The sequence below is a fragment of the Alosa pseudoharengus genome, unplaced genomic scaffold, assembly GCF_046254945.1.
Source record: "Alosa pseudoharengus isolate Yale_2024_CS ecotype anadromous, Long Island Sound unplaced genomic scaffold, YU_APseudo_1.1 YU_APseudo_1.1_scf_19, whole genome shotgun sequence".
Taxonomy (NCBI): domain Eukaryota; kingdom Metazoa; phylum Chordata; class Actinopteri; order Clupeiformes; family Clupeidae; genus Alosa; species Alosa pseudoharengus.
In genome coordinates, this window is record NW_027468657.1 from 415,150 (window position 1) to 441,527 (window position 26,378).

The window sequence follows — 26,378 nt, forward strand, 5'->3', positions numbered from 1 at the left end:
TCATTGAGTAGGCCTACACTGTTTGGTTTTACTCATTGAGTAGGCCTACACTGTTTGGTTTTACTCATTGAGTAGGCCTACACTGTTTGGTTTTACTCATTGAGTAGGCCTACACTGTTTGGTTTTACTCATTGAGTAGGCCTACACTGGTTTTACTCATTGAGTAGGCCTACACTGGTTTTACTCATTGAGTAGGCCTACACTGGTTTTACTCATTGAGTAGGCCTACACTGTTTGATTTTACTCATTGAGTAGGCCTACACTGTTTGGTTTTACTCATTGAGTAGGCCTACACTGTTTGGTTTTACTCATTGAGTAGGCCTACACTGTTTGATTTTACTCATTGAGTAGGCCTACACTGTTTGGTTTTACTCATTGAGTAGGCCTACACTGTTTGATTTTACTCATTTTGAGTAGGCCTAAACTGGTTTGGTTTTACTCATTTTGAGTAGGCCTAAACTGTTTGCTGAAAGCCATCATCTCTGGTCCCAGCTTGATAAAAAAAGTAGGCTCTGATTTAGCCTGGTCTACTGTATGATTTAACGAGTATCGTTCTGTAACTTACAGTATCAATCACACTGCCGCTTGCAACAATAAGTAAGCATTTCACGCAGCTGTGTGAATTATGGAAAGCGTGAATGAAGTGGGCACTTGAAAATAGGACCCACTGTAATATGCATACTTAGCATTTTGTGAAACTACATTGAAAAACTCTGGTTTTAATATTTAGTTATCTAGGCGATATTGTTAACATTTATTTCGTATTTGGCCTTATCATGTATTACAAAAGCCCAAAATTGGAGACCTTGTAGACATTTGCTTCAATTTCAAAACTGGCTTACTCTGGAACGGCTAATTGTATGAGGGAATGCTTTACACCTTTGTGTTAAGTAAGTTCTGCTGTTTATTCTGATATACGGTACTGTATTGTACTTTCTTGAATGAAAAGTTTGAGATATTCAACCACACGAGTGTGGAGATGTCCGTCTGTCTGCCTCATAGGTCTAAATAACAGTGTGTCATATAGTTTTCCGTGAAGGTGTCGTGGGTTGGATTAAAATAGCTATACGGGCCACTTCAAAAGAGAACTATTCGCGTGAGAATATTAGTCTGTGAAGATACAACGCAGATCCACAGATCTCACTAGATTTATGTTCATGCATTCATCCTGAAATAAGCTAGCAGTGGCACATGAAAGCATAGTGACAGTTTCTTAATGGCAAAGAGTGAAGCACTGCACCAGTACCTATAGGCTATGCTGTGGGCGGCAGCTCACTGGTAGTTGTTGTAGATAACTTCAAATCAGCGTGATTTACCCTTATAGGGTGCTAACATTACATGATCCCTACAGACACTTTCTCATTTTTAACCATCAATAAGTATGACAATTAGACCGGCTCTGACTATTTGTGGTATGCTACACTGTAGCTCTATTTAACCGCCACAGTGGCTGGTAAGTTGGCAAATTCACGTGCCAGCGCACAAAACTACCTGCATTTGGAGGGGGGCGGGTGGCTAATATCCATCCCTGGTGTGGGTGTGTGTGTGTGTGTGTCCGTCCATATTCAGTTGTCTTGTGTCTACTCCTGCCAGGTGTTCCTGCAGTGGTTGTGAGTTTAGTCCTGATCATCGACAGAAGTGTTTATGGCCTTGTGACCGTCATACCCCCTGGAAACAACACCGATACCACACTACAAATGTGAGTTAACAACACCGATACCACACTACAAATGTGAGTTAACACCATCGATACCACACTACAAATGTGAGTTAACACCATCGATACCACTAACACCACCAATACCACACTACAAATGTGAGTTAACAACACCGATACCACACTACAAATATGAGTTAACACCACTAACAACACTGATAACACACTACAAATGTGAGTTAACAACACCGATACCACTAACAACACCAATACCACACTACAAATGTGAGTTAACAACATCGATACCACTAACAACACTAATAACACACTACAGTGGGTCCCCGTTAAAAATTGACACTTCATTCACGATCATGGTGAATGGTGAAATGTAAGTACAACTGCAGCCGCTTGGGGGCAGCATAGTCCGCTGTGGAGTTCCCCGGTCGAACCAGACGAATTCGACAGCAAGGGCTGGCCGAGTTTTCAGTGCGTTTCTCTGTGTTTTTAGCAGCCCCTGCAACATGCTAGTCCACTGTAGCCTAAGCCTTGTACATAATGTTAAACATAGTTTTGGATTCAGTGGCAAGATTTCTTGATTGTACAGTGTCTGTCTCTCAGTAATGTTTTAAAATGAGAGCTTCGTCAGCTGGCAGTAGGCTACTTTGTCGGTAGTCATGAGAAGTTCGCTTGCTAACAGAACATAAATATGCTGCCCAGAAACCTTGTGAATAGTTCTGATTTTTTTTACTACACTAACGAGGTTGAAATATAGACTTTGTCTACAGCATCTCCTTAACAGTAATGTTAACAAAATGACAGCATTCATATGACAAAGAAAAACGAATTCGGTCACTCAAGACTGTGCCACAGCAACCAGTGTAGGCTACAGTCCTACCCAATAGGCCTACTCGAAGCAGATAGCGTTGTCTGACGGTCGAGTGGGTTAATGCACGTATTTCCAGAACAGGTCTGCAACTTTCAGGCAGTTCTGAGTTCGAATCTAGGCAGGAGCAGAGCCATATAAAGGCCTAGGCCTATTGTTATCATTTTTTGCAAGGTGTTGCTCCTGGCAATATTTGTTTATAAGACGTTTGGTGATTAATTGATAGCTGTTTTTGGGACACGTTAAACGTTCTTTATAATGAGCGCATCCGGGGAGTAAAACGACTGTTACGCGCTGTTACAACTGTAGGCTACAATGATTGCAATACAAAAATATGCGCGTGTTAGTTTAGTTAGTTTTGTGATGTTTTGCACTTTTGCCTCATGTGTTTTCAGGTTTGAGGGCTTTTTTGGCAAGATTGACCTTGGTTAGACTCTGCATATGTTATTTCTCCGAATGGAAAATAAAGTCAATTTTCGACACACGTCTGTTATTAGTTCAATAACAAGTGTTGCTTGTTAAAACATGTGACTAGTGAAACTCAAATGATTTTAGAAATATTTAGCCAAAGCCAAAAAGTGTTAGAGAAAGAGAGACGCTGGTGCAGCTCCGATGTCTTCTTAATTTTCTTTATTCTTTAGTAAAAGGTGCAGAACATTATTAAACTTTGACTAATGTTTCGATGTTCGTTAGTCAAAAACATCGACACATCGAAATGTTAGTCAAAGTTTAATAATGTTCTGCACCTTTTACTAAAGAATAAAGAAAATTAAGAAGACATCTGAGCTGCACCGGCGTCTCTCGTTCTCTCTAAAATATCTGTCCTGGCCTGGTTGCAACGGATTGTGGCCAAATGACAGAAGCGCGGAGAACCCTCCTTTGTCTACCAAAAAGTGTTACTTTGTGCCCCGCGCTCCCCCACTGCTTGTGAAAGAAGGGGATGGGGGAGGGGGGCTTAACGTGAAAAAGCTTAATGTCACAAAAAGGCAACGAGTCGTTTTAGGCTACAGGCCTTCATAATGGTAGGCTACAGGAAGTGGGGGGAGGGTATGGGATGACCAGAGCCGTCATCTATCGTCTTTCCAGGCACACAGCTTGTTATATAGCATATCGACTGCCTTAACAGATAGGCTTTGCTCTTGGGTTTGGCCTTACAGCGAACTCAATGCTCTTGTTGCTTGCAGTTTGTTAAATAAAGCGATGCAGATTACATTATTTATTTCTGATTAATTGCGTCTTTTGATGTATTTTGCAACATTTGCTTGTTAGGCTGGGCTACATGTCAATGTCCTGTACAGGTCAATGTTCAACAATTGCTGGTGTAGGCTTAGGCTATTAATCAATTAGGGACTGTTCGTTATTTATTTAATTAAGGGGCTACCGGAGGAGTTTTGGGAGCGTTAGTCAAAAAAGACGTGACCCTCCCTCGCCAGCAAGAATTTTTTCTATGACCCTCCAAAGTGATTGAGAAAAAACGCATGACCCTCCCCAGTCCCAACAATTTATTGATGCCTTAGGCTACTGGGTCAATTTGGGAGCTTGCATGCTACGACTCCTTCCTTGAAATGCCTTGAAAAGGCTGTCGTTTGAACAATTTCACAAATAATCACCGGGACCGAAACAAACCTGTCAACTTTTCCCGGGTTTATCGCGTATTTTAACTTTTTCCTCGCTGTGTTAGGAGGAGCTGCAGGGCCGTCGCAAGGGGATGTGAGGCCCTGTGCGAACTTGACAGATGCAAGGCCCTTTTCACTTACGTGCATGAAATCATGCGATAGCTTACTTTACACATAGCCAAGGCTACCGTCGGTGTATTTTAATAGTAGCCTAGTCTAATAAGCTACACCAGCTTGCCTTTAAGAGGGGAAATTCAATTGTATAGCCATTAGCTGAGTCACATATTTGGCCATATGGTGTTTATCATAGGCTAGGCTACATCCCGAAACCAAATAGTGTAACAAAGGCGAACACTTTAACAGGGGGAATTAATTGGGCATGAATCATTGTGCTGAACGGTATTTGTTAATGAGCAGAAACACACACGACATTCAAACTATTGATAAGATGTACTGGTCTGTATCTATAGGCTAACATTGGACAAATAAATTACACTGACTTTGTGACATTGACTCAGGAAAAAAAAACATTTTCTTGCTTTGCCGCAAACTCAGCAATGAAATCATAGGCCAGTTTGCAGGTAGCCTAACGTCTTTTTCATAGAAGGGAGAGCCCAGTCTCTCCTGTGACATGGAGGTGCGCAAATAGTTTTTAATAGCCTGTTCAACTTCGAAAAGCTTCAGTCACCCGATGCCAGTCACTGATCGCAATTTCAAAGTTCGGAAAGCTTCATCTTTTTAAGTTTTAAGTGCAGTGGCCCCTATCTGCCCCCTTTGGAATTATATCTCGAGCCTATTATAAGGTCCAGTGCGTTATGTCCTGGGATTCAGATGTGCTCAAAAAGAAAAGAAAAAACACTTTTTTATAGATGGTTATGAGGAGCAATGTGAGAGAGAAATTTGATGATCATTGATCGTTGTTTTGGGACGTTAAGCCTTTTCCATAGGCGTCAGTGAAGGAGATTGAAGAATGACCATTTTTTTATACGAAAATATTTCTTAACTACAAAAACTCAGTGTCTAAAAACTCAGTGTCATTCAGACTCAACCCTCTTGTTGTTTTATTATCTTTTTCGTTGTCGTTTGAACGTTGGCAAGCAGGCATGTTGCGGTTGCAATTTAAGTGACATTTCTACAGTAGGCCTACAACATGCTGTTAGGCTGGGCTACTGTCAATGTACTTGTACAGGTAAATGTTCAACAATTGCTGGTGTACAGGTTATATAATCAATTAGCTAAACCATTTGTCCAGCTGTTTAAACATTTTTTCGTGCTACATTCAAATGAAAAAGGTGCTTTGATATATTTTTCCTTTTGAACGTCGGCAAGCAGGCATGCTTTGGTTGCAATGAATGAGGATAATTGCTTTTTTTTGCATTATTTTGAATATGACTCGCTCCAGTCTCAACAGCACGTACTTTTTCCACACGCTAAGTTCTAACACACATAGGCCTATCCCCTCTCGCTTTCTCTCTCTCCATCCCTGCACATGGTGCTTTCTTAAAGGAGCTGCACCATTTTACAACAATTGCATCTACATTTTCATATTAGAATGTTTTGTCAAGTGTAAGCTTAAACTACCGTGATCAATTTAAGTTCCCGTGCCCCCGCTGAAAGTCTCTTATGCTCTTATCGTTTCACTATCAAATCTATAAGTAACCGTGACAAATAGGGTATAAGATATATAAACTCACGCTATTGTATTATCATATATGTTTGGTAATGGCTCAGCTTTCTCTGATTGTTCTACTGACTTGGAAACTGCATCATGGAAGCAGTAAGTCAAGTCGCATCAAAAATAGTAGTGGCACCAAAGTGACACCTTGTGGTTGTTTGTGTCAACTGCAGTTTGTGCCATTTCTGCCGAAAAAATGGGGATCGTGATTCCTGAAGGAACCCGTCCAAACTTAACAGGGACCCACTGTATGTGAATTGACACCACTAATAACCATACGCGTAGATTACGGGGGGGACAGGGGGACATGTCCCCACCACTATTTATAATTAGAATTTTGTACCCACCACTTCTAAAAATGTGCAAACCAATTGCGACCGAAAAAATCCCCACATACCGAAATCATCGAGTCTAAACCATGCGATAGGCGCGCACAATGACATCCTCACAGCATGCACACCTGCCTGGATATGTGGCAGTAGTGTTGCGCAGGTTAAGGTTTTTTAACATCCGCACTCACTAGGGATGGGCATGATTAATCGACGATCGACAATTGATCATTACAAATTTCGTCGATGACGTTAATTTGTTGTCGATTAAACTAATGCAGGTTGCGTTGCGGGGTGTGAGTCTTGAAGCAATGGAATTAATTTCACTGTGTGGCAGCAATTAAACATTTTACCACAGGGGGCAATAGTTGACGCAATACTAGTTACCTGCGAGTTTCCGTTTCGATTTCAAAAGTAGGCCTAATCATGAAGAGGTCACGGCGTAGTGTGGCGTGGGACCATTTTGATTTAAAAAATGAATTAGTTCACTGCAAACACTGCGATGCCGTGTATAAGTACAGCACGGCCACTACTCAAATGATGTACCACTTAAACAAAGTGCATCCGACCCTGGTCAATGTCGGTGACGGTGCCGGTGCGTCTCAACCTAGCATCGCCTCTGCGTTTTCACGCAGGAGCTGCAATGCACGGCGAGCAGAGAAAATTACAAAAGGGATCTGCAAGTTAATTGAAATGGATATGCTGCCCTTAAGTATTGTTGAGGGTCAAGGTTTTCGAGACCTGATACATTTATTGGAACCAGCATATCACATTCCGTCACGACGAACCATCACCAGACTAGTAAAAAATCACTACGAAGAACGGAAGCAGGAGCTGTTAAAAGAATTGAGCACAGCTGAAAGAGTTGCTCTTCCGACAGACTGCTGGACCGCTTTAACAGCTGAGAGCTCCATCACTTGCCATTACATCAGTGATGACTGGCAAATGAACTCAGCAGTCCTGCTCACAGAAAGTCTGCCAGGCCGGCATACAGCTGACCACTTCGCTGAGAAAATGAAAGGAGCTGTTGAGGGGTTGAAGACCGAGTTATTGCATGCGTTCATGACAACGCCGCCAATATTGTTGCTGCCAACAGTCCCACCAGAGTGCTCTGGATTTCCGTTGCCTGCTTTGCACACACCCTCCAGTTGGCCATAAATTATGGATTTGCCCTGTATCTATATCGGGTAATATCAGCGGCTAGTAAACTCGTTAGCCACTTTTATCACAGCACCGCAGCAACCAAAGCGCTCCAAAAGAAACAGGAGCAAATGGGCCTCGCAACTCACCGGCTTATCCAGTCGTGTAAAACACGGTGGAACTCCGTGTGCGAGATGTTTGATCGGCTGGTGGAGCAGCGGTGGGCTGTTGCTGCTGTGCTGTCGGACCGAACCGTGACCAAGCTTCAAGATGCCAGGATCCTGGAGTTAAAGGATAAGTACTGGCAGCTCATGGAGGACACACAGCCTGTGCTATCAGCACTTAAATTTGCCACCACCGTTATGTCTGCAGAGAAAGACGACTCCATCTCGAACACTTATCCCATCACCTTCGGCCTCATCAATATCCACCTCATAACCAATGAAGGAGACGGGCCCAGACTCATCGAATTCAAGACAAAAGTGCGTTCCTCCCTCATCAAGCGAATGAATGTAAGCCAAACGTTTTCTCTTAGTTTACATGATATACCTAATTACATGCATAGTTGCTTATTATCTGCGTTGTGTTACCTATGTAGATACAGCATTTTGTCTGATTATTGATTCCCCCATATACAGGTTCAGTCTGATGAGTTTGTGTCATTCGCCCCCATGATCTCATCAATGCTGGACCCTCGTCACAAGCACCTGGGCTTTCTTACACCAACACAGAGACTGGCAGCTAATGCGAAACTAATTGAACTGGGAGACACAGTGGAGACCGGTAGGGCGGCTATCCCACAGGCTGGGGGAGACGAGGCTGCGTTTTCTGACACGGACGAGGGCAAACACTGGAGTCGCGGCCTCCCAGTCCTCTGCTATGGCACGACTCCACTCAATGTGAGGCTGGCATCAAAGCAGAACTAGATCACTTTCTGAGGGAGACTCCCCCACCCCTGGATTGCGCCCCTACAGACTGGTGGAAAGTGAACGGAATAAGGTTCCCCAAGCTGGCCAAGTTAGCGCATAGGTACCTGTGCATCTCGGCTACGTCCGTCCTCTCAGAGCGGGTGTTTTCAGCGGCTGGACTGACGGTCACCAGGTTGCGGTGGTGTCTGACCCCAGATCACGTCAACATGCTTATCTTTCTCAACAAAAATAACTAAAGTGATCCTGAAGTTGTATGTGAGTTAACCTACTAGTTATTTTTTTTAGGCTTAGTTTGTTAAGTAGCCTAATTAATTGTTATGAAGGCTAATCTCTCACCCTCTCCATTCTCGACTCCGTAGCCTACCTTGGATAGTTTTCAGTTAGATTTTGACAAAACCTGTCAGATCTAAGTATTATTATGTTTTTGGTTAACTTATTGTTTAACATTATTCTTTATTATTCTTTATTATTTTCGAGCAAACGAGGGTCTCTTTACGAAAAGCCGGCTCGCAGCTGCAGGTTCCGCTGCTTTAGAGCACAGCAGCGCATTATCTTCAAGTTCAACCGAACGTCCAGTTTAACTGCCACAAGATGTTCTTGTATTAAAGATGTCGCTGAGAAAAAATACGCTGTATTTTTGTATTTTTTTATTGCATTTTGAATTTATAAAAAGTTAAATAAATAATGCATTTTAATATAAAGATATTAATGATTAATCGATAGTCGATCGTTAATTCTCCCGACGATCGACGAAGAAAATTTAATCGAATGCCCATCCCTCGCACCCACCCACTCAGAGAGTCGATCCGCACCCACCCGACCCTCCAGTCATTTAATGCCTGCTAGAGTTGACTGTAGCTCGGAATACAATCAGTTGCCATAATAGGCTATCCTAAAATCCAGCGATAAAACAAAGCATGAACTCATGAGCGTCTGTCTGCCCTGTATGTACAGTATATCCTCTGATTGTAATGTTTACAGATAGGCTATCTAGGCGATATTTGTAACATTTATTTTGTATTTGGCCTGTTATAAAATCATGTAGGCCTATTGAACAATTTAAACACATTGTGAACCCTAAAGTTGGAGACATGCATATAGACATTGCTGCAAATTGAAAACCGGATTACTCTGGAATGGCTAACTGTACAGGGGGGTGCTTTAAACTTTAAACCCATACACATATTTGAAATATATTTTCAGAATATATTTTGAAATATATTTGAAATATATTTTTGGAATATATGCAAATATTCAAAATTGGCCCAATAAATATATTTTAGTTAAATATATGTAAATATATATATATTTTTTTTTTGAAAATATATTTTAATTAAAATATATTTTTCATTTTTTTGAAAATATATTTTAGTTTATATGTCAATATATTTACTAACAACATATATTTTTTAACTTTTGCAAATTGTTTAATTTGAAATATATTTTGCAATTTAAAAAGTTAACATTTTCACAAACAAACAACACATTTTCAATGTATTTTTTACATTTTTATTGATTTCATTTTAAATCTGAGTTCAGCTATGTTTGAGTTGACAGCTGTCAAACTTCTGTGGAGACTTCTTCAACACTGCATCTGGGGGTAGAAGGATAGACACTTTGTTTAGGTTTAGCTATTAGATGTGATCAGCATTTCCCAGCATAGTTAGCAACTGCATTTGTTTCCTAGATACAGTATATCTAATAAACTGGCAACTGAGTGTGTAAATGTGTTTACATCACATTTCACATTATAACATTATCACCAGCTGACTGAATGTTAAGTAAATCAATTGGCATTTCACCAAAAACAGATGCTTCCCGCTGCTGGTCAGTGACATCCCTTCTGGATTTCCCACCTAAAAGACAAAGTATTAACATAACAGAATATTTCTGGGATTTAATTAGGGTTGTTTTTGGTGTAGTTTGTTCACTCTGACTAATACTGCACTAAACAGCATATGATAAAGGTCTAACCCCCTCCCCCTTTTTCTTCTTTTGAGATAAATACATTTTATTTTATTAATGCCTATATGAACAAAGGAAACAATACCTTTGAGGTTACTTTTAAAGAGGACATCCATTGGAAACACCCCTTGCAGAAGGGTCCGGACCATAGCTGTTGCAGTTGACGCATGGACTGCTGCCTTCCAGGCATTTTTGTTGCATAGTACACAGGGGCGGAGCCAGACATTGTAAACATTCGGGGTTTAGCCCATTTAATTTTTTTTTTTTAAATAACCCCCTAAATAATGACTTCTAGTGAATTTTGTGTAAACTAATGGACACATTGAGACTTAAAAAATGTGAAACTAACATTCAACAGATTCAAGGTATCTGACTGGCACAACACTGTGTAAAATTATAGTTTTGGGTCTTTCAAGAGGCAATATCTGTTCATATCTGTTTAGCATGTACTTAGTTAATTAAGCGTTTCTTATGGTTTGTATATTATAGTAGGCTATTTGTTTATTTTCATTAGTCTATTGTTTGATATGACATTATTGTTTATTATTGCTATTCTCCTTCTTCCTCTTCCCTGGTCTCATCTGTGTGACAAATATATAGAATATCTTATACTATAATATACATAATATTATGATATAATTACAGTATGGCCAGTCATCATGATACAAGGGTATTTTAGAAGGAATGCATTAACATCTTGACCTAGGCGTTTCTAAATTATATTAATTTTGTAATTTAGCAAGATTATTCATAGGTTTCATCAGGCAGGCGCGCCTGCAGGTGTACGTCCGTACGCACTGTGCGTACCATCAAGCTACTCAACAACAGAAAATTTCCCTTGTGTGTGTGTGTATTCACACCAAATTGGCCTACCATACCTTCCCAACTATGGCTATCCCAAATTAGCTGCATGCCATCAGGCTATTTACCATTTTCTATTACGTAAAGTTAGTGAACACGTTATCAAAATTAACGTGCACGCATTTTGTTTGAGCAGGAGAGAGAATACGCACGCAGGCACGCAATAGGCTACTTGTTGTTTTCTTTTACTCGGCTATCTATATATGGTTATCAGCACACAATGTTGAGCTAATTCACTAACTCAATACTCATCATGGATATCACAAGTTTAAACAACGAAAACAGAAAGGATGTAGGCAGCAAAGCTAGGAGTTATTCCAGATGGGCAAGAACAAGGTAGGCAATCGGTGTGCTTGTCAGAACGTTAGACTGCACTAAAGCCAGACGTCACGTTACGCTAGAACAAAACTAAAGGTAACTTTAGCCTGTATAGGGCTGTATCAAGTTGTCCAAATGAATAGGTCATTGTATACATTGTCGTTGTATTATTGCATGTGGATGTTGTTATGCTATGTAGGCTACTTTTTTGCTGACCAATGCACAGACCTAAAACGGACAAATATTGTTCACGAGTTAAAAAAAATTTTGCGGGGGGGGGGGGGGGGGGTGGTGGGTGTGCGTACCATAGCATTAATTCCTGCAGGCGCCCCTGTCATCAGGCACCTTTACACAGGTGCATAAAATCAAGCACCTAGATTATGAATGCAGACTGCATGGTGCTTGATTAACACACTTATGGAAAGGGCCCTTTCCTCTCAATATATCATTGTAGCCTAATGTTGTTGTTTTTTAGTTAATAATTAGTTAGGCAGCCAAAACAACATAACATGACTTTTATATTTATGTGGACTCTTGGATTATAAGATCTGTGGTGGTGGATAGGATATCAACAAGGTTTTAAGGTAGTCTAACAGTTAACATTATTTTGTGCAACATATGACACTGAAAAGTTGACATGGGCAGATAACTGTTTATGGGTTTTTCTGACATTTCAAAACAGTGTAGCCTAATTTATTACAAGACGAGGATCACTTTGTTTTGGGAGCTGGAATTTCTTATTCTGCAGTAGTCTTAGCTAGCCTATGAGAGTATTGAATTTGCCTTTTCCGCCGACGAACAAGGACATTTAAAGGAACACGCCACCCAAAATCAGTAGTGATATATGTTCTTACCGTAACTTTCACGAGTTGAGTCGTACCTCTCCCGCGTCGGTAGGTGCACTCAAACGCTCTGTCGCGCGGCGCGAATGTGTTAGCATGTTGCTATGCTAGCGGGCTCTGCCGTGGCCGTAGAGAGAGGCACATAGCAGTATTCAAACACCTCCACGTTTTACCTACTTAAATACAGTTGCACGAGTAGTTGATGAAAAATGTTAGGGCACACAACATGAAACGTGGCGATTTTCCAAGTGAATAAACAGGAGAACTACAATGTGTGGCGCAATAGCACTTGGGAGTACTTCGACCTAGCGTAGTAGTATTGTTAACACCTAATTGTAGATCCTATCCACCACAGAGTTTAGAATCCATGCTGGATCGACCCTCAGCCTCTCCCTCCCCTCTGAGCGAGAGAGGCACACACACTAGAGATGCGCTGATGGGCTATTATTTCAACCATAACTGCATAGCAAAACTTATCATCCATCCATCAGCACCAAAGTTTGTTGACCAATTTTCAAAACGGCACCTGCCCACCATCCGCTGGTTGTTTTAATGTAGGCTATATGGGTGATGCAGCGCTGCTGACGTGAGGCTAGAAAGCCCTTGCCTGTTCTAGAAAGACTGATCTAATGCAGCAAATATATTAAAAGGCAAAAGTCGTACATTGGCTATAGGCCTATCCCCAGAATATCAGCAGCAAACTCAGTCTCTGTCGCGCAAAACAGTCTCCAAATAAAACGCACATCGGCCTGTTGCCTATTCTGCCAGCTTGTGACAATATATCGTCCAAAATGCTTGATTGCATTGCATTCTCCACATTTTTAGCTACATTTTCATGTACCACATCAGCATTTTTGTTCAGTGAATCTTTTGTAAATTGCTTTACAATTACCGTCGGGCCCTTGTCAGCAGACTTCGGCTTGCCTCTTGCCATATTCACTCCTTGTCTTCCGATGTCATTTCTGAGTCATCTACAGATGTTCACCTCCCTATAGAACCAACTTCAACCTGTGTTATATCCTAGATGAGACTGCCTGGGTTATTTTGTTTAGATATTAGCCTATATATAAAACACATAATTGTAGCCTACCATTCAGGGAATAGGCATTTAAAAGAGAGACAGAGAGTGATATGACTAAGAAATGACATCGGGCGATGGCAGTGCGAGATGTTCAGAACGTAAGAGCTAAAACTTCTACAAACTCACTAACATCCAGAGCGGAAAAAGAAGGTATAAAAATAGTCGGAAAACTTAGATGTGTAAGGCAAGCAAGCAAGTTTGGCGGTTGTTACTAAAAATGTGAACATGCACGTTGCATTGTTGTGCGGTGGACTTTCAGAATGAATGGAGTCGGAGTTTCTTTAATATCGAGGCGTCATATTTGTCCGATGGCCTGCTATAAAATGAATTGCAATGTCTGTCTGAAAAAGACGCGCTCGTGCAGTCAAAATGAATGGGAGTCTTCAGAACAGGCTTGTCAGTCAACCTGACATAACAGTGTGTAAAGTAGCCTATAAAGTGAACGACTTGTTATTTTATCAAGGATTTCTTTCTTTTTGCAAAAAATAAAGTACAATAGGCATTAATTAGTAGGCCAGGAGCATGCTGAAATTATGTGGCAAATTGCGTTTTTTATTACAATGATAAAATTGTAAAAGGACGTGACCGAAGCTGAGGCAAGCCAGGCAATAGGCCTATAGGCCCGACAGTAATTGTAAAGCAATTTACAAAAGATTCACTGAACAAAAATGCTGATGTGGTACATGAAAATGTAGCTAAAAATGTGGAGAATGCAATGCAATCAAGCATTTTGGACGATATATTGTCACAGGCTGGCAGAATAGGCAACAGGCCGATGTGCGTTTTATTTGGAGACTGTTTTGCGCGACAGAGACTGAGTTTGCTGCTGATATTCTGGGGATAGGCCTAGCCAATGTACGACTTTTGCCTTTTAATATATTTGCTGCATTAGATCAGTCTTTCTAGAACAGGCAAGGGCTTTCTAGCCTCACGTCAGCAGCGCTGCATCACCCATATAGCCTACATTAAAACAACCAGCGGATGGTGGGCAGGTGCCGTTTTGAAAATTGGTCAACAAACTTTGGTGCTGATGGATGGCTGATGGATGATAAGTTTTGCTATGCAGTTATGGTTGAAATAATAGCCCATCAGCGCATCTCTAGTGTGTGTGCCTCTCTCGCTCAGAGGGGAGGGAGAGGCTGAGGGTCGATCCAGCATGGATTCTAAACTCTGTGGTGGATAGGATCTACAATTAGGTGTTAATAATATTACCACGCTAGGTCGAAGTACTCCCAAGTGCTATTGCGCCACACATTGTAGTTCTCATGTTTATTCGCTTGGAAAATCGTCACGTTTCATGTTGTCTGCCCTAACATTTTTCATCAACTACTCGTGCAACTGTATTTAAGTAGGTAAAACGTGGAGGTGTTTGAATACTGCTATGTGCCTCTCTCTACGGCCACGGCAGAGCCCGCTAGCATAGCAACATGCTAACACATTCGCGCCGCGGGACAGAGCGTTTGAGTGCACCTACCGACGCGGGAGAGGTACGACTCAACTCGTGAAAGTTACGGTAAGAACATATATCACTACTGATTTTGGGTGGCGTGTTCCTTTAACGTTAACGTTAAAAGCATGTTAGGGAGCTAGCCAAGTAGCCTAACGTTAGCCTGCCTAACTGACTGAAAGCTCTTAACGTGAAATCACCAACCTGAAACAACACCATCCGTCAGTTCACTGGGCGATGCTGTTGCTTGAACGGAGCTGGGTGGTCTTTTGAAAAACTTTCTAATATCCATAACGTTTCAACAACATGTAGCCTACACAAAGTGTTTTATCACAGACTGTAAAAGTGACAGACTTCTGACAGAGGCTTTTTGGAACACCGAAGCCATGACGTAGCGTTGTCAAGGCAGCATTTTCACTGGATCTAAACAAATCAATCTAACCAGATAGCCCAGAGACGTGGCATAGATCGTGTAGCAAGTCAAATTATTTTTCAATATTGGCCTTTGAAAATAAGGGATATATTTACTCAGTAATAGAGCATTTGGTGACATTTATAGAGAAACCGAGGGGGAGTTATATTGGAAATAAGAGTTGCCGGGAATTTAAAACACTAAAAAAAGATTCGGGGCTTTTGAAAAAAGATTCGGGGCTTAAGCCCCGTAAGCCATCCCCTAGCTCCGCCACTGATAGTACATGCTTCCCAATTTCAACCTACGTGGAAATAAACACCATCAACTCAGTCAAAATTAATAAATTGACCATGGCTGTTGAGGACAGTAATAAAGTTACATTTAAATGTTAAATGTTCATTTTCGTTAAGTGCACTTAGTTGGTGTTCGATATGAGACGACACTATTATGTTGAAATTCACACACCTTACAAGCAAGCACACAGTGTACGACATGAAAGTGTACTGACAGAAGTACGCCATCTGAGACAGTGATTTTTTGCTGCATTATTATTATGTGCATATTGTTTTGTGTATGTACACTCACCAGCCACTTAATAAGGTACACCTAGCAAAAAGAAATGCCGTGTAATATACCAGTCCTGCAATATATCCCTTTCATTGACTGAAATGGGGTGGTCAAAGTAATATAAATGTGTCAGTGGGCAATTCCAAACACAAAACTGTCACATCCATAAAGGCAACTAAATACCATGGCATTGTGTTGGTATTATGGATGTGATAGTTTTGCGCGGAATTGCCCCAGTACAATCCAACAGCGCCACAAACTGAAGCATCCTAAATTACCACACAGTTGAATCAACATCTTTTTAAACTAGTTTTTAACAAATACTGAATATTCTATCATTCCTGAAGCTAAGGTTTATGCAGGAGTGGTGTATTACAATTAGTTTTCGCTGGGTGTGCATAAAGTGCCCAATGAGTGAAGTTGTGGAATTCTACAAACTACAACTTACTTGTGTTGGCTCAGAAGGCTGGCTCTGTTCAGGTATCTGAAAAGTGATTATAAATTAGGTATATATTAATTTCCTCTCTGTGGACATAAAAGAAATGCAGGACTAACCCTTAATTTCAGTATCAACATTAATACTAAGGCAGCAAGGAGTTGTGGTTAACAATAGCTTAATCATTTACTTGATATGTATGGACATCAATTAATCCAAAATGAATCGTAAAAGAACCATTAAATAACATTAATCTAAAAACATGTTGCTGACTTGGCTGCATTATCTGACTCAGGTATGTCCTGTGCCTGCAAAAATCTGCATAAATGTTGGTCTTTTGGGGATTGAAAAGTAGTCCAGATTAGTTAAAAAAGAATACTCTATCAAAATCAAGTTTGACCACCTCCAAAGTGGGGAATGACAGAAAAAGTTTGATAACCACTGATATAGCTGATGTCATGTTGTAAAAAGGTTTTTCTTACATTTGTGGGGTATGCAGACCAGACCAGACCAGAGAACTACAATGTATAGACATTTATTTATATAATAACATTTGTTTATTTACGATACATGATGCATTAAAAAATAATTTATTTCCTTTTTTTGTTTTTTATTTAGGCATTAAGACAAAAGGCAAAGTATGTTTTTTATTCCTCCCTTTAGCCAATTTCAGCATGGGTGTCTTAACTTTTGCACAGCACTGTATAAACTATAGACTTCTCTTTCATGTCATTATTGGTGCTGTGCAAGTCGAATTGAGTGCCTGTCACTTTAATGCCGTGACGGCCTGCTTGATTCTCACAGTTTTAAGCTAACTTAGTAGCGTTGTTGTGCATGGTGCATAAGAATATGTGGATGAAATTAATTATGTTTCCCATGTCATTTGATAAAATAAATGCTCAAAAACTCAAAGAAAAACTATCTTGGATTATACCATAGAAGTGTCTTATATTTATAATTTTGGTGAGCTCTACAGGAATTACAAACTATCTCAGATGTAAATGGTTGCGTATCCTATTACTCAAATTCAATTAAACCCACCAGTAGGCTAGCTAGACCTTAGTTTCACAGCCTAGGTATTAGCAACACGGCTTGAAAGCATTGACTGTATCACAAACAAAAACGAAACAATGCGTGGAATTTATCTGGGAATAGGCTACTGAAGGTAGGGGCGAGCTATCTCACTGGCGTGTTTAATTTGGTTCCTTGGTTAACATAATGTAGGCTACGTTTTCTTGCACAAAATTGCGTCTGCTAATAAACTTAAACATAAACACAAACAAGCGTGATCTCCTGTGGAATCCTGGGGGGTATTCCATCAACCTCGCTAATGAAGGCGGCGCTTAACAGAAATAGCCTGGCTTGAACTAGCATAGACTTTCACTTGGGGCTGAAGCCGTTCCATTAACTCAAGTTAGCGGCATCTTGGCCTCGTTTATTCAAGCGAGGTTTAGTTCAGCTTCATCTCTGCTCGTGCACGAGGTAGAAAAGTAGACCAAAACAGTAGATTGACGAAAAGACGATATATGTCGTAAAATTAAGACAATACTAGATTATTTCTGTTCGATAGGCAAGCACCATCTACAGTATTTTCATCGAAAGTCATCAAATTTAACATCGAGAGAAAAAAATAGATTGCCTACAGAAATTGGAGAATAATGAAAGCATACATTTAAAACAACAATGATAATGGTTTGAAATCAATTGCGAGTTTGATTGGCTTCACTCTTGAACACATAGACTATAGCCTACAGTCTATGCTTGAACAAAATGAGTGAATGAATAAATAGTATAAACTCAAAAACAACTTTGCCATATATTCAAAACTATCTATAGCCTACGTTCTTATATTAAGAGTTCACTCCAAATTATTGTCTAGGTGTAGGTGGTCATAAAATAAATTAGTATCAACATAATAGCCTATTGTCTCCTATAAGTCCCAAAGTGTTTGAAATAAAATTATCTGAAATGCAATGGCTTTCAATTCAATTTATGCCTAGTTTTTGATCTGTGTAGCACACAGTTGATTTGACATTCATGAACAATCATCGACACATGAAGCAGTTTTAATTATTAGCTGCCTAGGCTACAGAATAATTATCCTTTGGCTTGCATCAGATATATATATGGATATATATATATATGTCACTGAACAGCCTACCAAATGTGCATGACCCCTAATCAGCAGTAGACATATGTCTTTCATCAAAGATTATAACTAAAAATGCCATTATCAAGGTGATAAACAATGTAGCCTTAATACTTCGTATGGGAAGCGAACCTGCGAACACGCAAGAATGTAATTCCTTTCCTATACCGTCTCGCTGCACGTTACACCACCACCGAACGTAAGTGACGCAGAGTAGCACGATTCCTAGAACCACACGCATGTGAAGTTAAAACATGTTTAATCGTTTAATCTTCATACATTCTGTGGAGGTAGTGAATGTGTAAATCCATGCATGGTGCACTGTCGGAAAAAAACATTTCTATAGGCCTACTTCTATTTTTGAAGTTGTAGGCTACAGGTGACGAGAGCACAGGTTGACGGAACCATCTTTTTGGACTCGTTTTCCGACTGATTGTTTTTTTTTGCAACACAGCTTAATTTAGCTTGAAAGTTAACCTGCTACGAAGCAGGTTAGTTCTGTGGCATAAATTCCCATAGTTACCAAGCTGGGATTCACGTTAACCTCATTAATGGAACGGAATTCTCACTAAAATTAGCAAGACTTATCGAAATAAGCCAGGTTTGGCCTTTAGCGAGGTTGATGGAATACCCCCCTGACTGCGCCTTCAACGTTAGCCTACTATTATTTGTTGACAAGTTTTGTTTCATGTGCTCACCTGAAACTTTCATGAGCAAAAAAAAAAATCTAAAGTTTAGTTTCATGTGCTCACGTGAAACTTTCATGTGCTCACGTAAAAGTTTCAGGTGCGCACTTGAAACTTTTGCGTGCGCACATGAAAGCCATATTGATGTAGCCAGGCCCATACTGGAGACAGTCACAGCTAGAGAAATGACTACAGTACAGGAATTAGTTGTGCTATATTTTAATCTAGGTCTTTATTATAAGGACATTGCTGCTTTGCTTGCAAGTCGTCACCATTATATGGTTTCGTTACGACATTTAAAACGGATTTTAAAGTCTTGTAATCTGTTCCGGCACAAGGGATACAGTGATTTGAATCAGGCAATTACTTTCATTCATGAACAGCTACAAACATCTGGCCAGCTCCACGGATATAGGTGGATGTACACAAAATGCAAGGAGAGTGGATTAAACATAAGGAAAGAGGATGTTCGACTAATTTTACGAGAACTAGATCCAAGAGGTGTTGAACTCAGAGTCAGGAGACGGCTTTGTCGCCAAAACTACTTTGCTAAAGGGCCTAATTACATTTGGCACTTAGACTCTTATGACAAATTGAAGTCTTTTGGCATCTGTATAAACGGCTGTATCGACGGATTTTCTCGGAAAATCATCTGGATAAATGCATTTACCACAAGCAGTGATCCAAAACGTACTGGTGGCTACTACATGGAGGCAGTGGAAAGGTTGGGTGGTTGTCCAAGGATTGTCCGAGGCGACCGAGGCACTGAGAATGGTAAAGTTCGAGACTGTCAGCGCTTTCTCCGTCGCAACATTCACCATGGCTCTGCTACAGCTAAATTGAAGGGGCAAGCACGGCCAATCAGAGGAGAGAACGTTGGTGGGGCTTCCTCAGGAGAGAATCAATGGAGTTTTACATCTGTCTGTTTGCTGATCTGAAGGACCGTGGTTTGTTCGACGGTGCGTATTTGGACAGAGGTCTAATTCAATTCTGCTTCATGGGCATCATCCAGGTAAGCTACACATAGCCTACACTCACTGTTGATTAGGCTACATTGTTATTTGTTACACACCTACATTGTTACTGTAAACATAGGTTGTCACAAACGAACCAACGTTGTACAAGGTCTTGGACAAACAGTAGGCCTAACGGCGAATGCGTAAAATGAATGTGATGTTGCCTATGATTGCTGAAACAAATTAGATGGATAAATTTGTGCTTTTGGCAAGAGCAGATAATTTGTTCCTGTGTCTGGATGTTGTGTAACCTACAACATTCTGCATACTAATCAGTTTTGTGATAACCTAAGTATTAGTGACAGAAGTTGGTGTTAAACTGTTAAAGGACAATTCCGGCGCAAAATGAACCTAGGGGTTAATAACACATTTGTACGAGTTCGACCGTTAGCTGGGATTTATTTTCATGCTAGTCGAATGTGACCAGTTTAATTGCAAACCGCTAATTAGTGTTTAACGCTAGCCTTCGGGGCACACGTACAGTAGAAAGAAATCGCTATTTCTATACCACTAACAAGGCTCAAAATAGCACCACACTTAAACAGTAGCATAATGAGGGTCTCTACATGTAAACCGAAGCATTGAGAACTTTGTAAGTGTACAGGCAGTTTATTAAAAAGAAACACATTACCGTTCATGTCTGGTTCACATACAGGCAGGCGCCTTGGGAAAACGAAACTCTGGGATGTGAAGTGAATCTCATGTGAAATGTTGTTGCTGAAAGAAAGGACTGTGCAAAAGAGAAGCACTGAACGCAACAGGAGACATAAGAGATGGCAGGCTATTTTGAAGACATCGAGGATGAACCCTTATTGGACGTCGGAATATAGCCTACCAACGAAGAGCTGCGGAGCTCCGTGAAAGGGCTATGAGAGAGAGAGAGCTACCTGTAGTCAATGCTGCACACAGCCTCGCACTTCTAGAAACTGTAGGCTACCTGCGGACATTGTGAAGCTATAGCCACCGAAGAGGAGTGCCTGTGTTGCATGGAGTGGGACCTGTTGCGTCGCGACCCCCAAGAGACGCAGTGTTTTGTAGAGTCTGAAGATTCCCCCTCATTGATATAACAGGGCTGTAGTTGAAACTTTTTTCCATGTCCCGAAAAGAAATTGGAGGTTGTTGTTCTTGTGTGATTTACGAGTCGTCCAGTAGATGGCGCTCCAACATAAAGAATAGAGATACATTCTATGGTAAGCTAGTTTTTGTTATTTGTTAGGCCCTAAATAAAAAAAAAACCATGACAATAACAAATTGCAAAAATCACTTAATTTCTTCCCAATAAACTTTTTTACAGGATGAATTAGATGAATTAGAACTCGTGTGTGGTATTACCATGTCATCAGACCATCAAAGAATGACAAAGTGCCCAGTGGTCGACCCAGAGTCATGTACATGTTTCCTGAACTCCACAGAACTGATGACTGCATTTCCCCAGTGGAAATAGCCGATTTACAGCTTTGTTAGAGTAGCTGGACATTTCGACCAATAGTGCCATGTGACACAGACATCTACAACATCTGCAACTTCCTTATGGTTGAATCCCAACTGCATCTTCCGGCTGATGCTTATCAAGCATAGGATTTGTATCTGCACTTGAGAAATGAAATCAGGTCCACTCTCTAATTCTATCTACACGAAACACATCAACTTTCTTAAGTCAGTGTGTACAGTAAATGATAAATGATAGCCTACTGACGCTGTTAATTCATCTGTTATGTGTATTATGAATCTTGGTAATGTACTGTAGGATGTTTTGTGAGTAAGTTTCCCATGTGAGGCTTCAACAAAAACAGTGGTATTTGCCATTAAAATGTGAAACAGGTGAATGTGCTATATTCTGCAGTATTGTACAGTAATAACAGCTTCCCTGAAAAGGCATGACATAAATATAACATAACAAACATTTATCTTAACTAGATGTACCGCAGAGCGGTACAAAATATGACCGCCGCCCAGTCCAGCACATTTTTTCCACAAAAATAAATCACGCTGAAAGGCCTATATGATTCTAACTGTCTCACTAAATTGCATTATCTACACTCAATTCTCACTGATATCTGCTAGACAACAAGTACCAAAACATGATTAGTTCATAGATTTCACATGTAAAATTCATTTTATACAACCCCACCTCCATCTTGCCTGTTCATAATTCTGAGAAATTCTTGAATTGTGTGCATGTGTGCATGTACATGTTTATGTTATGTGTGTGTGTGTGCGTGCGTGCTTGTGTGTGTACCTGCGTATGTGCCTGTGCATGCAAGCGTACATATGTCTACTGTGTGAGTATGTGTCATACGTATGATTACTGTGAATGTATGTGTGTGTGTGTGTATCTGTTTGTGCACATGTGTGTACATGAAATTAGTTAACATGACCCCTGGAGGCAAACATACGGAAAAAAATGGTCATCCTAGTCCCTACAGTTCTCAAGATATTCACAGAGAACTGTGTCTGCCCTACCCTCCTTTCGGGGGGTCCAGTCCAGCGGGGGGGCTACAGATCAAAACTAAAAATGACGGTTCCATGCTATCCATGTGGGGTTACATGCCCACCAAGTTTTGTGTACTTGTTGGTGTACGTCACTAAATGTACAAATACATTATTTTATTGTAAGGCCCCCCATGAACGAAAGTACACAAAACTTGGCATGCATACGGAGGGTGTCATAATGATCCTACACTTTTAATTTCGTGCAGTTTTGACCTTGTCAGCCAGAGATATTGTGATGAAAACACCTAATTTTTTGCTTTTTAATTTTTAACTAGGTGGCGCTATACATGAAATAAGTGGTAATGGGATGGGTTGACATGCCCCCTTAAGACCAACATACATAAAAAAGGTGGACCTCCTAGGCCCTACGGTTCTCGAGATATTCACAGAAAACTGTCTCCGGCCACCTACCGGCCAGTTGGTGTATAGTAACATAAATTAATTTATTGTGTGGCCCCCCATGAACGGAATTCCACGAAACTTGGCGTGCATACAGAGGGTGTCATAATGATCCTACACTTCCAATTTCGTGCAGTTTTGAATATGTTAGGTCACAGATACCTGCGATTACAACACCTCATTTTTACTTTTTTGTGTTTAACTAGGTGGCACTATACATGAAATGAGTGGTTATGGAATGGGTTGACATGGCCCCTTGAGATCAACATACAAAAAAAAAAATGGTCCTCCTAAACCTTACGGTTCTCGAGATATTCACAGAAAACTGTGTCTGCCCTACCCTCCTTTTGGGGGGTCCAGTCCAGCGGGGGGGCTACAGATCAAAACGAAAAACGATGGTTCCATGCTATCCATGTGGGGTTACATGCCCACCAAGTTTCGTGTACCCCGGTCTTTCAGTGTCCCGGGAATCATTGACGGAAATTTGGGCATGCGAAAAAGAAAAAAAATCTGACTAAACCTATATGACCGCCGCTTCGCTGTGCGGCGGTCATAATAATCACTGTCCAAACGTTCATGAACAGCAACAGTGTGTAGTGTATTTAACTGCTAAATGCAAATCTGCAAAAACTCATGTGTCAGTACATTCCATAACAAGCATTGATGCTTAAAGGTCTCATCTCATCATTTTTTCATTAATTTTGCAGTGGTCTGTAGTATTGATGAATGCCCTGTGAGCCGGTTTTGGTGAGAAAAATGCTTTCCTGTATCTGTTTCATGCTGTTCTAGTTTGGTGGGGAAGGTGGGCGGAGAGGAACGACTGGATTTCGCCTCTAGTCATGAATATTAATGACATGCTAATGAATTCACCTCTGATTGGCTAACAGTACTGTGACGCTTCCTCCAGCGCATCCTCATCCGATTCTGCCTGTGCTATGCTCCATATTCAACTTTACAGTGCTAAAACCTGGCTAAAACTCGAGTCAAAACTGTTGCACAAAATGTCTTCGGAGATACAACTTCATGTGTTTGATCCTAGTATCCGAGTAGGAAGAAGAACCGCTTCCTGATCGTTTGTCGGTGAACGTTGGTTTAATAGAATGGTAACAATTGCCTGTCAGCTTAAAATTTCTCCTAACAGAGGTAAACGTTTGTGACAATAAACGTCATCTTGCTTTCAAGTAATAAACAGTTGGAAACGTTTTAAAACTAGATGTACCGCAGAGCGGTACAAAATATGACGCCGCCCAGTCCAGCACATTTTTTCCACAAAAAGAAATCACGCTGAAAGGCCTATATGATTCTAACTGTCTCACTAAATTGCATTATCCACACTCAATTCTCACTGGTATCTGCTAGACAACAAGTACCAAAACATGATTAGTTCATAGATTTCACATGTAAAATTCATTTTATACAACCCCACCTCCATCTTGCCTGTTCATAATTATGAGAAATTCTTGATTGTTTGTGTTATGTTTATGTTATGTGTGTGGGTGTGTGGGTGTGTGTGTGTGTGTGTGCGTGCTTGTGTGTGTGCCTGCGTATGTGCCTGTGCCTGGAAGCGTACATATGTCTACTGTGTGAGTATGTGTCATACGCAGTGCCGGCCCAAGCCTTTTGGGGGCCCTAAGCAGAATTTGATTTGGGGGCCCCCTCCCACAACGCAGTCACCTGTGCTTGGTGATAATTGACAACTTCACACTATAATGTCATATTATAAATTAATACAGTGAGGTTATGTATTAATACAGCGACTGATTATGAACTACTGTCCCCCTGGACACAGATGCATAAGGACCCTCTCCCCCTACCCTCTTTGTGCAAATGTGGGTACAAACGGGTGTGTGTGTGTGTGGGTGGGTGGGGGGGGGGTTAGATGTGATTTCCTGTATTCTGGTGCATTTTTGGGATGGTCAGCTGGAGAAGGGCAGTACCTAAATTTGTTCAGATTCATAGCCTTTTGCTTTTTGACTTATTGGTAGTGAATTCACACAACTACTTGGGGTTCAGGGTCCCTTGACCTCTTGGGCTCGGTAGGCTCATTCAGTAATCCATCCTTGCTCACATGCCAAAAATGTTTTGGGGCTCCAATCTAGACTTCTGGCCCCATGTGCTTGGTAAACCAATGTATTAATATAGTTGTTATTTACACCAACCCTGTCACCTTTTAATCTTAGAGGGTACTAAAATCACAGATTTATTTGAAACATTCATATTCAAAGTGAAGCATTAAGGGTGGTTTACTGAAGTTGAATTGACAAATAACAAAATACAACAGCATTTGTATTTGTTGTAAACAAGTACATCAGTTTAATGACTTGTTTTTCAACAGATTTGCTGAACAAATCCGCAAATGTGCATTAAATGAGCAATTTTCAACTACAAAATAAAAACAAAATAGACAAACATTAATAATCAAAAATAAAATGTCCCAAAAAATAGATAATTATTCCTACTTCGTTCCTGGTTTTTAGGCATCTGCAACTCTGCAGTGGACGAATCTGCAATGATTAAATAAATACATAAATAAATAAAAAAAAACGATGTTAAATGTGTCGTCATATTAACAGGCTATGTAACCATTTGCCATCAAGAAAACCTCACCTTCTGGTAGGTAGAGTTAGGTAGAGGTAGAGATGTGCTCCAAAGGACTTCAACAGTGTCTCTGAAAAAAAAAAAATATTGCATAAGTGCATAGTTGATCGAGCAGAATGAGTTTATTTTGCTATTATTACTTACACTCAAAAAACAAGCAATTCCACATGTAACAATTCATATTCTATTGGCAAATGAGGCATACTTAAAAGAGTATACTTAATTGCAGTATGGTGAACGCTTAACATGGTGATCTACTGCAGCCTAAATATTAGGGTAGCACCGCTACATCACTTGCCACTATCTTAATCAAATGTAAATTTATTTTCATCACAGAAGTCTCCCCACCCAACATGGTATATTTTCTCAAACACTACCATCTCTCTCCAAAGATCTTAGAGCAGAGCGGACGTACTGTTCCATCTTTGCCTATGAAGCTGGAACGTTACCGATGCCCAGAGTCGCGCTAGTCAGTGGGTTGGGTTGGGACTGGGAGCCTGGGCTTAGTCTGTTGTTGCTATCAGACTTACCACTATGTCACATATTATAGAGCAGTAATAAACTATCAACACTTTCAGGTGCGAAATCAGAAACAATCCCTCTGTGGTAAATTTGCCTTCAGCTACGTTTTCATGTAGCTACTGTAGTGCTAATGTCCACTTCAGTCAGCTAGCTAACTTTAATTTACGACATAATAAGCCCACCTAGAGCTAGGGTACATGCTTGATTGAACATCCAAAACAATCCCAATATCCTTGACATCTGAAATACATCTAGATAAATATATATAAATGGGAGACATTTCTCTGTTGATGGCGGAGATTTAGCTCTGGTGATGGCTTATATTAGATCATGACAGCTAGCTAGCTACCTCAAGCA

General features: G+C 40.5%; 1 protein-coding gene across 2 annotated transcripts in view; it reads left to right on the forward strand.

The window, feature by feature from the left end:
• Positions 1 to 26,378, forward strand: part of LOC143132142 (adhesion G-protein coupled receptor G5-like) — a 158,488-nt gene that overhangs the window by 86,610 nt on the left and 45,500 nt on the right. Inside the window, exons 12-13 of one of the 2 annotated variants that reach the window (XM_076291474.1) lie at positions 1,594 to 1,699; positions 7,673 to 7,805. In XM_076291474.1, the coding sequence (XP_076147589.1) occupies positions 1,594 to 1,699; positions 7,673 to 7,745 (179 nt within the window). In that variant the 3' untranslated portion in view covers positions 7,746 to 7,805. Of the gene's footprint in view, positions 1 to 1,593; positions 1,700 to 7,672; positions 7,806 to 26,378 lie in introns of those variants that run through there. The other variant, XM_076291475.1, reaches the window with a different exon arrangement.